The sequence below is a fragment of the Falco naumanni genome, chromosome 3 (genome assembly GCF_017639655.2).
Source record: "Falco naumanni isolate bFalNau1 chromosome 3, bFalNau1.pat, whole genome shotgun sequence".
In the NCBI taxonomy this organism is placed as follows: domain Eukaryota; kingdom Metazoa; phylum Chordata; class Aves; order Falconiformes; family Falconidae; genus Falco; species Falco naumanni.
The window spans coordinates 38,978,768-38,991,287 of NC_054056.1; the positions used below are offsets into that span (position 1 = coordinate 38,978,768).

At 36.7% G+C, this 12,520-nt stretch overlaps 1 protein-coding gene across 3 annotated transcripts in view; it reads left to right on the forward strand.

The window, feature by feature from the left end:
- Positions 1-12,520, forward strand: part of SEMA5A (semaphorin 5A) — a 353,963-nt gene that overhangs the window by 132,892 nt on the left and 208,551 nt on the right. For all 3 annotated transcript variants that reach the window (XM_040587086.1, XM_040587084.1, XM_040587085.1), the window contains exon 5: positions 11,610-11,655. In XM_040587086.1, the coding sequence (XP_040443020.1) occupies positions 11,610-11,655 (46 nt within the window). The remainder of the gene's footprint in view (positions 1-11,609; positions 11,656-12,520) is intronic.

Genomic DNA, 12,520 nt, shown 5'->3' on the forward strand with positions numbered 1-12,520 from the left:
TCTCTTAGAATATTCCAACTTTTTTCTTTTTTATTATCTTGTACTAACAGTTTAGTACTGAAAACCTAATAACTACATGCAACGAGATTTCAGTAAGATCTGAACAGCTAAAAAGTCCTGTTTAGTTGTGAAAACGGTAATTTGTAGCCCTCTAACATGATTTTCCCTTCTATACGCAATCAATAGTAGAGAAAGGAAATATGTGATGTGGCATGTGGCAAAGCTGCAGATAAACTTAGATTATTCCATTTACGCTGGCAAAAGAGATACTCCCATTATGGTTTACTTGTCCAGCATCCAAACAAAACCAGGGGGTGATGCTTGCATCTCTCGTTTCTGCTTTATTAAGGTGGTGTTCTTCTAAACCAGAGGAATGATTTCCACATCCAGGAGCTGTGTCCTGGCTCAGCTTAAGTTTTTAAATTATTTTTTTCACCCTAGTGGAGTTTAGTGAACTCTTCCACCGAAATTTGTCTTAGAAACCAACAAAAAAAAAAAGTGAAAATTTCACACTGTTGGAAATTCTTAAATCCCTTTTCCGTCACTGATAATCACTGTGGGTGATTGCCTTCCATTTTTTGAGTTCTACAGCCTCTAAAGAGATTCATGATTTGTTTGTCATAATAAGCAAGGTAGCAAAAGACCTCAGCTGGGATCCAGACTGGATTCCCATTGGGAGCTGCCAATGTCATGCAGCTACGTAAAGAGATAGATATGATCCTGTGATGCTTCGAGAGGTGTCTTCCATAGTGACCATTGTACAAGGTCCCTGGGAGACTTTAAACTGTAGTAGTGTGTATTATTCTATTTATATATGCTTAAACAGGGTTAACTGAAATAGAAAGAGATGTGGGGAAGGGCTGCTAAAAGGCAAATGAAGAGGGTTGGAATTGTAGTGCAGGAAAACAAAGGCTGAGCTTGTGTACAGCACCTGCTCATAAATCCATCAGCAGGTACATCTAGGGAAGGAAACAGCTATAGAAACTACACAGTAGTGTTGGCAGAAAATCAAATCACTCTGTTGGCCATGGGTAATTTAGTCAAGAAACAATGAGTTTTGTCACATTTCATCCATGCGAACAAAACAAGAACAGAAATGATTTTGAGACAGAGATCTCTAAATGTGTGAAAGCCTATTATTCTATAGTATTTGCCATAGCAGGCAATGACTGGGAAGGTAATTACTAGTCTTGCATTGCTGAGATTAGTCTTACCTGTCCAATTTGGGAAATCAAGGAGGTCTTCAGATGTCATGGGTATTCTGTAGTTTCTGTTGAAAACCAGGTATTTTTAACAATTTTATCTGCCCTTTGCCCCCACCTCTGCAGGTTGTTTTTCTTCCAGTCCTCATGAGAGGTCTCTTGTTGATATTTTTTGTTCTGCAAAATGTCTAGTTCTTCTGTAGCTCTTGAGTTGATTAATTCAGAGTCTCCTAGCCTTATTTCAGTTTCTTTACACCATCTGCAGTGATCTGCGATTGTACTCCAATACTAGTACACATCTCCACTTTTATCATCTGATCTACCCTGGCACTGGTATTTTCCTTCTGCTGAGGCATTGCTTAAGATTTGGAGCCACCCTTCCCTTTTCCCCTCCCACCACCACAATTAGGGAGAGAGGCTGCTGATCCAAATCAAGTTTGATTTTGGCTCAGTCTGGCTTATTTCTAGGGTGTGCAGTCATGTTTCTCTGAACACAATAGAAACAAGTAACTGCAGTCCATGCTGCTAGCCTTTCAAATTTTTCACAGATCCAGTACATCAGCTGTGGGGAGTGTCTTTATTTCTTAGGTCACACTCATACTGTTTCCTACCATGAAGTCCCATGCCATTTAGTAGTGACTGCTTTGGTTTCTGAATATTGCTGTACAGTACAGGTTCAATTATACCTCCTGTTTTAATTGTGAAAGGAGCTAGCACAACTTTCAAGTTTAATGAAGCTTGCGCTTTTCTTTGTGTCAGAGTCACGTGACAATCATTAATGCCTTCCAGTGTGACAGGTCTGCTTAATAACATATACTGGATCTGAATTGTATGGGTTGTAGTACTTCTGTTCTACAATAGTGTCACTTGGCCTTCTGTCAATATGCTGTGCAAAAGCAGATGCGTACCATTGGCGAGGGCTTCAGAGGGAGATGAGTATCTTCTAAACCAACTGATGAGTTAGCCTGGATCTCAGTAACAACCTACAGTTGCCCTGTTTACCTGGGACATTTTTACACAAGTTGTCCACGTAGAAAAAATCATTTTGATAGCTTTGAGAAATGTGGGAGTGGGGTGGAGGGGTGGGGACAGACAGGGGAAAAGGCAGATGGAGAAATTTATCTTTTCCAACTTTGATCAAAGACCCCAAAGTGCGTAAGTGAAGACAAGTGAAGATTACAGTTCAATTTATGAAGGTGAATTAAGGGAAGAAGAATGGTTTTTATTATGGTTGCTGGCTTTTAAAATTTGCATTTGAAGAATGTGACAGATCTTTCATTGATATACCAATTGGCTCTAGTTTCAGTGTAAAAGGAATATTTTTTTTCTTCACAGATATGTACTAAATTGTATGAGATTATAAATTTATGCAAGATAGAAAAAAAAAGAAAATGGGTTAATGAGAAACTCAACAGGCAAAATTCAGTGTGGATATAAAACAGTTGTTAGTACATTATGAAGGCTATTGGCTTTTGACACAGGGCAATGTAGCTATGTTCCCATGAAACTGTATCTTTAAAATTTGCCCTAGGCATTGTTCTTAACATCACATATGACCTGGCAGATAAAAATAAATGAGTTCTTTTGCAATCTGAAACCTTCTAGGGAATTCATTTGCTTTCTTAAAAAAAAAAAAAAAAAAAGAAAAAAAAAAGCCGAAACAAAACCCAAAACCAACCACGTATGGCAGGGCAGAATTTACTTTTATAATTACGTGGCATCAGCAAAGGATTACTGTCAGGGCATTAGCTCCTCAGTAAGCTCAAGGAAGTGAGACTGCTTGTTTATCTTATTCTGATAAATCCTGATAAAATATTCAGATGAATATTTCTCTGTGTGTTATGTAGTGGACTGACTTAGCATCTAATCAAATATGAAAATGATTTCTGTATTTTGAAATACCAGTAAGCATGGAGATTCATGGATTCCCAAGAACAACCTTGCCTTCTTTTCCTATGTGGAAACGCTTTGCCATATGTTTATTTGTTTCTCTTTTGGAAAGGTCAATTAAGCAGGGAAAAGAACAGCTCAGGGGAAGGATACAGCCCTGGCAAATTGTGCATTGCCTTTTTTTCCTCATTGTTCCCTGACAATGCACTAAACACTTATGAGCTCTAGCTTTTGTAAATCAAAAATTGGTAACAGTGTTCCAGCCCTTTTGGTAACATGAGAGTCAACTAGAAGCATGTCTCAAACCCCCTAGGTTAGGGCAAAAATGTTGAGGTTCAAAGTAATTAGCTACATTTTCCTTTTAACCCATTTTTTTTCTCATTTTTTTTGGTGACTTTTCATATTTTTTCTTTCTTAATGGTTCTGTTCAGACCATACAAGAAGACTTATATCAGAAGAAACTTGTTTGTTTAAAAGAAAAATGAAGTAATTCCTCCTCTTTCCAAGCCTCCTGCGCTTGAAATTATGAACTGGTAGGAGCCTAGCTGGAGTTCATTCTTAAGATGTGGAAATTTATTTTTGAAAATTCAAGTTGGGCTAGTTCAGCTATACTTTAAAATTGTATAGTTACTTATCAGGAATGGGTCTCAAAACTATTCAACATTTTTTTTCCCCCCAATTGGATAATATATATTTAGAAATATCTTACATTTATTTTTACACGGGGCATCCTAATAACAGTAGCTTTCTCCTGCCTGTTCTCCTGCAAGTTAATTAAACTTGCTTTGAGGATTATAACTTGCTTTGAGGTGGCTTATTGCCTCAGTCACTCCTTATCTTGCTGATGAAGGACTGTAACAGTATGCCTTTTCACTTAATTAGATGTGTGTTTGGGGGCGTTAATTTGTACCATTACCACTGCTTGCCATAATAACAGAAAGGCAAATTAAAGGATTCATTAACAGCGGTTTAAGAATCTCTAATAAAGGAATAAATAACTGTACAGGTTTGCTTCTTGCTGTTGTCTGTTCTCAGCAGGAGAACCTGAGAGCTTGTTAACGAGATGCTCTGAGCGCTACATGTTGGGAGAATATACTGGCACCAGGAATTAGTGCTGTACTCTTTGAACATCCATCTGGGTTTTATTGCTCATTTAACACTTGGTTCAAGTAATCAATGTCTGTCCTTTCACTGATCGATCTAATCTAAAAGGTGGTTTAATGTTAAATCTAAGAGAAATTATCCTACTGCTGCAGAAAGGGGAAGGTCTTTCTCCCCCTACTGCTTCTCTTTCCTACCTTGCTAATGGGTTCCTAAATATTTTTAAAAGTTAATGCTTTGTACTTCTGGTCATGCCTTGTTCCACCATGCAATTTTCTCTTCCTTTGCACCAGCTCTGGTAATAATCTGGTTGCAAAGTAACACTAGTTAATTCACTAACCCCACAAAAATTTCTCATTTTGTTGTGCTGATTTAATGTCTTGCCATTTTAATTAGTGGAACTAACATGATGTATCATCAGAGCAGCCCTGGAGTTGACTTGGGGTAAGATGAAAAGAGAAATGGCAGCGGTAAATGGAAGTTCTTTGGCAGAGAACATTGCTATTTCAGTGTGAGCCATCTTCAGAAATCACAGCGGATGAGTGGTGTTCTGAAGGTACTTGTCTTCAATTGGAGTCATGACTTAATGTATATACACCTGATCTGTGCCTTATTGGTGCCTTGCTTGGATTACTGCAGTGCCTTTGCCACGGTGCTCTGGCATGGCTGCACTCATCATGAGAGGGCTGCTCAGGTGCTAGGTAGGCGTATGGGTATCAGTCCTCATTCTGAGTACAGTCAGAAAATTTAATAGTGCAATGATACTGTGCATGTCACCTTCAGCCCTCAAAATCTGATGGAAGCAAGACTGTATTTTATATAGAGATGTGTTAATATCATGTGCTTACCTTTTTACGCATCCTATTTCTGTATTTCCTGTGTACAGCAAGCTCCCTCTGAAGGGAAGGGCTCTCTTGGAAACGAATGGCTCTACCAGAGGACAACAGCATGATCACAGGAGGGAAATTCACGGCTGGCTTTGAAAATACAGGCCACCGAATTTAGTATCTCCTTCCTTTAACTACCTTTAGCATTAATGTGATCAATTACATAATTTTGATCATTTTGTTGTTGCAGTTTTTCCTTAATAAAACAATAAAATAAGAGGCCAAACTAAGTCAAAGTCACTACCTTAGACACTTTACCTTCTTCCCCTGCTCTACTTACCCAAAAAAACAGCTCAAGCAAATTTGATGTGTGAAAGTTGATTACTGTAGAAAAAGAGGCCACAAAAGGTGTGAACTGGCTAAATTTTCTGTTTATTTAAGCCCATTCCTATTACTGTTTGTTTTTTTTTTTTTTTTTTTTTTTTGGAGGAGACAACAGCAGCATTCAAATTTAATTTCAAACTAATCTTGAAAAGAAAGAGTAGATAAATTTGTTGAACAATGAAATGGTAACAAGACCACAGATTTGCATGGCTGTTTGTGTGGGTGGGTAGCGTACAGTGTATGCTGTATCTGCCAAAATGTAAAAACTGAGGGCATGTACTTTGAGATATGTGGTGCAACATTAAAAGTGTTAAAGATTTGGTTAGCCACAGTTATGAAATAGAGGGTTAACATTTTGGCTGAGGTGATATTTCAGGATAAAGTTGAACACAACAATTTACTAAATAAATAGTTGAGTATCTCACAGATTTATCTGGACTAAAGTAATATTCAGAAAAGCCTTGATCTGCATGCATCAAAATTGCATAAATATTCTGAGACAAATATTCCAAGGCCACCTCTGGCTGGGGAACTTGGGTGCTGTGTGTGAGAAGCAGGGGCCAACATGAGGAGATGGTAATGCATGTTTGAGGATGACATGGCATGATGGGACTTCAGGAGGATGGTGAACTCCAGAGCTGCAGAGACAGGCCAGTCGTGCCTTTCTGCTTTTCCTGGAGAAGCCCATGGCAAGAAACAGGTTGAAGTAATGCTTGGCTTTTGTTGGACATCTGTGCTGGAGTGCAATGTTCTAGAATCTCAAGTTGCTGCTGAGTCTGTATGTGGAGCCACAGGGAAGGGAATGTAGCAAGGTTTGCTAATCCTGAGGAACAACCATCAGAGAAGGAAATCGGATTTTACAGGACCTTTGAATGGATTAATTTAATTTATAATGGGATTATAAATGGGAAAAACTCCAATAATGTTTTTCTTACTCTGTCTGCCAAGCTCAGCATCTCACTGGTCCGCCTATGAACACCTGAGCCTTCCTTTTTGCCCTTTTGAATGTTAATCAAACATGGTTAGTTTTTCATTCCTCAAGAATGCCTGTGATTTTAGAAATTATTTTAAAAAAAGCAATAAGAAGACCAAACATTACTTCGCTATGATTTTTAGGTTAAATTAGCATGACCTGCTAGTCTGAAAATATTCATCTGTGTGTATATGCTGTTTTAATATCTTTAGCATTTACCAGTAAACTACTTATTTCATTATTCTCATTTGCTGAGACTTCTGTTTCCTGCAAAGTGCAGACAAAAATTACTTATTGACCATTCTGCTTTTCATTATTGTGATTTGACCATTTCCAAATAATAGTTCTAGTAGACCACTCTGACTAGGTTTCTTTTATTTCCAGTGTGTCATCTGTAGCTTTTTTCACATATTTTTCCTGTTGTATCTTAATATAACCAAAGGAATTTTCTACATCATATTTTTTTGTTATATTATCTCCTTTGCTCCTGTTTTTATTTATTTGGCTTTTACTCAGAACTTTTCCGTCTTGATTGTGGAATCATGACTTAATGGTTGATTCTTGCAGAGCTTATACTTTTAATTTTCAGCCTTAATATTTTTTCCTTCCAGTAAATTGAATAAAATTTTCTGTTTTCATGTGGAACAGTTTCTTGAAAGAAGTGCATAGGAAGGAACCTTTTACTTGTTTATCTCCAGGAGATTTGGCAACATATTTGGTTATGCCTTGTTTCTGGGCTTGCTGCAACCCCTGTTTATTGATTCAGGCTCTCAATTGCAGATGCGTATGGGGGCTTGGGTGGTTGCGGGTTTTTTTTGCTATCTTACGAGTTTTTCAAAAGCTTAATCTATAGTCTGTTTTCTTAAGCTGTATGTGCCACCTTAATGTTCTTCTAATTCATGTCTGCGTTTAATGCAACAGTAGTTGTTATTATTGCGTTTGCTTTTTATAGCTTGCTGTTTCACTAAGAAAAGGGTGAATTGCTGCATTTAACAACCATTACTAACATGGTGCACTTTTGAATCTTTATGGGATTTCAATTGATTTTTTGACATGGACTTGTTTAGGAACATACAGATTAGTTTTATACTTTTATCTGTAATCATACTGAATGTATTCACTGCAATAGATCATTGCTGTCAAGGCAGTGACTGGAGCAGGCTTTTTGTGGTGCTTCATTCTGTTCCCACTGATATCAGTGGAAGTCTTTGCCATTGGGTTTGAACAAGCTTAACAGGTTTTAGTTATCATAGTTCAGCCAGAAAAGTTGTTCAGTGCTGTGAATGTAAAGCAAAATGCTTATTGCCTGCTGGCTATCTGAAGGAACACAGGATGCTGCTTTATCTCAGACTTGGTTGTGTTTTCTTCTCATTACAGTGTCCTTCTGTTTGCAGATTTATGTAACATATTTGCTTTCCTTGTTCATTAAGCACAAAATGGAAACAAATTTACCAATTACCACCAGTGTCAAATCACTTTAATTCTAGCATGTAAAGTAGTATTTGTCACGCTTTTATTTTCACCATATTTGGGCAAGAGACAGGCATACGTGCTAAGAGGTCTGTATCTATGTTTCAGAAATGTGCTTGGTCATTTTTATTTCATGTCCTTTGTTGCCTTCAGAGCATAAATGTACTAGAATAATGGTAAATAGAGGTTGAAAAATGGTAATCCAGGGCGTAATCTCAATAACATATTGAAAAAAGTATTGTCACATATTTTTTTGAGCACATATGCTTTTGAGCAGCATAATTGCGCTGCGCGTGTCATGACAATTGGTATTGACTTTTTTTTTTTTTGGACTGTCAAATTTATTAATATTCACAGTGTGGGTTTTTTTTGTTTGGTTTTTTCTTTACTGTGAGGTTTGGGTTTTTTTTGTTTTGTTAAGGTATGGGGTTTTTTTGTAATATATTTTTCTCATGTATGTTCTCTCTGAATGAGTTTTTACAAGTTAGAGATGCATACCTTAGAATGTTAAACTATTGTTTTTATAGAACTAAATGTAGTCCTGCAAGTTTTACTGAAGTGGGCACATCTGTGTAGCAATAGCTCTGATTGCTCTCCAAGTACTAGTTTGCCACTTATCCTAGCATTATCGAGTCACAGTCACTGTGCTGTCCATTTGCCTGGCTTACCTCTATGTTGCTGAGGTGTAATGCTTTTACTGTGTCTTGCACATTGCTCTTCTTCTGATTTAAGTTTCTTTCTGCTGGCTTTATGAAGCTGAAAATAATAAGTTAATTGGTTATTGGCAACCACAGGAAGTTGAAAAATATACACTAATTAGCTCTGGCTCTTGGCTCATTCACATGAATATAGACATTTTTGTCTCCCTAACACTTACAGGGTCAATATTTCTAATTCCACACTGGATATATTAATGGGTAGAAGAGTTGTGCTCTACTGCATAGGATACAAATCTCATTTTCTAAGAAAAAAGACCCAGAAAACCTTCATCCTCTATTTTTCTGAAGGCTGACACCATGTTTATGTATTAATTTAGGATTTCCACAGTTTAAGACAATAGCTTACATTTTAATAGGCTGAAATGAAGTCAGGATGAAAGACCATAAAAAGAGAGTAATTTGATAATCTGTCTTAAAATGCCACATCAGTGATAAATCTTCAGCAGATATCTCAAGATTAAGTATGCATAAAGACTGTCATGTCACTATGCTAAGTACTGACCCAAAATCTAGAAGTGTGAAACCAGACTGCCTGCTCATATGTTCTGCAACAGAAACTACATTTATTTGTAGAGTGAGATAAGACATTTATGTGCCACTCCTGTGAGTCTGATACCACTGAGTTAAGGAAACAGTTTATACCTGCTGAGGATGCAGTTCAATTTTTCTGGAAGAAAGAAGTTCTGCTTCTGTTAAGTGCAGGGAAAAATGATTTGAACAGCGGTGAGGTTGTAGGTTTCTTTAACTTTGATATCTGGAGTGCAATCACAATCAGTGGTGGTTGATGGAAGCTTATATGCAATGAGATAAGGAGCAGACCAAGTATTTTATGTTCCTTGCTGAATATTTCTGAGCAAGACATTTTGCAGATCTGAAGGTATTTTTTGTCCTTACAGAGAAAGGGTAGATGTGTTAGACTATATGCTTTGCTTCCTGACGTTTCAGTGAAAGTCTTTCAAGTCAACTTGCACCTAGTTTGTGGATTAAGCTTTGTGTAATTATTGTCCTGCAATGTACTGGTTTCTTTGTTTGCCCACTTCAGGTCTCTTCATGACTCAAACCCAATTATTTTAGTTATTCCTTTGTGTGATTTTATCTGTGCTAATGACAAATATTCTGTCTTTATTTTACTTTCTCGTGAATTCTTGCCCTTAATAGCCTGCCTCTTGCATTTTGAGTAGCTCCCTTTAGCAATGTTCCTAGGAAAGACTAGTGACCTGATTCCTGTACATCCACAATTTGAGTAGACCATATATGTACCAGAGTCAATAAATAAATTCACATAGCAGCACTCCAGAGTCCATAAATAAAGCTGGCCACGATAGTGGTTGTGTTTCTAAGATACATGCTTTGAAAAAAAATATGTTGCACTTTTTACACTCGGTTTGTTTTTTGTGCCCCTGCACCCCCAGCTCATTTAAAAAAAAAGAGATGTAAACAACAAGTCCAGATCATCTGTGGCCATTATCAGAAGTTCATACCTATTTGGAAAGAATTAGAATTATTATCTCAAAAAGTGTGGCTTAATTTTATACTTCTACCAGTTGCATGGATTTAATATTGAGATAATTTGTGAATATTGCAAATATTTACATTTGAAGTTTAAATTTACTCATCTCTGTTACCTTTTTTGTTACTGTAAGTGATTTTGTAGAGATCTTAGAAATTAATGTTACAGATTTGTTACTAATAAATTAAAATTGAAGTAACTTATATTAATATTTTTTAAAAAATATTTTTGTTTTTCTGTTTAAAACATAATTACTCTGTAGTGGCATTGGAAAATCAGAATTGCTTTAACTAAAGTAAAAATTAGGCAGGACTGAAGAATATCTTAAATGTGGAAATGTTGTAAAAAAAGACATAATGAAAAGAAGAAAAAAAAACTGTGAGAAGAAACTAGGAAAAAAAAAGAAAAAAAAAAAGGGGGGGGGGGGGGGGGGGCACGAGGAATATAGACATGGAGCATGGAAGAACCTCACTGTAGACCTAGCATGAAAGAGCATCTGCTCTAGAGAAGGATGTGCTGAAATCAGTTCAGAGTTGGTGTGGTATTTGCTCACTTTTAGGAGGGTCATGGAGCGATACCCTGAGTGCTACCAACAGAGCTGGTTTATCAGCAGAGGTGTTAGAAGACAACTGCTTTAACTAGATAGACACAGTAAGCTGGGAGGGGTTGTGATCGCGCGCGTATATTGCACCATTATGTGCTGAAGGAAGGGTTTTAGTTGTTGGGGCCTGCTCACCTTTCTGAGTGTACTAACCCGTAATTCCCTCAGGTTTCAAGCAGTGCCTTTGTGTCATGTCTTGTTTGTGTTTTGCCTGAACTTCTCCCAAGTTCTGTAGGCACAGCACTACTGCTGTAGAGAAAAAGCAGAGAGCAAGAAAATCTTTTGCAATGAAAGCATGGGCTTTTGAAAAATATCCTTGGTTTGTGTGTAGTTCTTGCTGTACGTGGAAAAAAAAAATTCTCAAATTTCAAAGAAATTAGACCAGGACTTAATGACAGGACTAAAATGAGAATTGTGAAAACTTTGTGACTTCTACAGACAGTTCATCATACTGGGATCCTTTGCTTCCAACTTTATGTATCTATGGCTGAGCTAGTTGGGTAAGGTTGCCATCGCTGTGGAGAGAAACAGACAACTTCAGTCTGCCCGTGCTGTTATTCTGATTTAGGTATCTAACACTGGTCCTACAAACCTGCCAAAGCACTGTGTGTTTCTTCCCATTGATGCTAAAGGAAAAATGGAGCAATGACTCAGATGCACATGTATGCAGTATAAATATCTATTTTGTTCATATCCAGCCAATCCGTCAAGATGAAAATCTGTTTAGAAATTGCCTTAGTCCTTAGCCCAGATGGCTGTATGTTAAGACAGTCCCTGAAAGAATTCAGAGTCCTAACTACCAGTCACTTTTTAATTTTTTCCTTTTATATTAATTATTTCTTTTATTTAAACACTAGTAAAGTTGGTGTGGTTTTTTTTTACTTAAATGGTAGTAACAATTAATTTTTATCTACTGTTTTTTTTAACTCCAGAAACTACCTCTTCAGGTTGCAGCTTGAGGATCTCTCTCTAATACAGGTATGTTTTATATTTGTTTTCTTAGTTCCTCTGCATGAGGTAGGTAAGCAGATATTTTAAAGCAGATAATGAAGATATTCATAAACTTCATAACTACAGATAAGTATGCATCTGGTTTTGTCCTCTTTGAGGCCCCATATTATATAAATCATATTATACGTTTTAATTCCAGATTAGCCTTTGTCCCAGGCCACACAGATCTGATGTTACCTTACTCTGCTGCAGATCTGTAAAAAATAGTCTGGGAAGGACGATCATGTTTTCTTTGAAAAATGTTCTAACATATTATTGTGCAGCTTCTGTATTCAGAATTATTGTTATTGTAAAGAATATATATTTGTAAAAGAATGATAAATAAAATTTTGTTCATACACACCAAGTTAAATTAGGCAAATGAAACAACGATGAAATATAATGTGAACAGAGGTATCAGAATCTCAGTTTTGTATATAAGGATGCTGTCTTTTTTTAAAATTTGCTAGAGCTTGGTAGGTGAAAGAAAGACTTTTAGAGGCAGTTAGGGTTCATAGAAAGGTAAGTGAGAATCCTTTATCAATTTATTTTACCCTGAACTTCATGTGACTTCCATATACCAGTAATCTCATCTTCCCTCAGTCTTCTGAGTTGTGTTTCTTGTTTAGGTTTTGTGGAGTTTCTCTTTTGTTATTTTTAACATTGGCATAATTTCTAACCTTCCTCATTCTTTTGTACTTGCCTTTAAGAGTTGTTTTAATAAACTTAATTGAGTTGGCTAACTTGATAAGGTTTAGAAACAGAAAATCACGAAATAAAAATGTATGGTTTTTCATAATCTTTTCATTTGTGCAATTTAAAATTATGGTGCTTATTTCATGAAGTAATACTG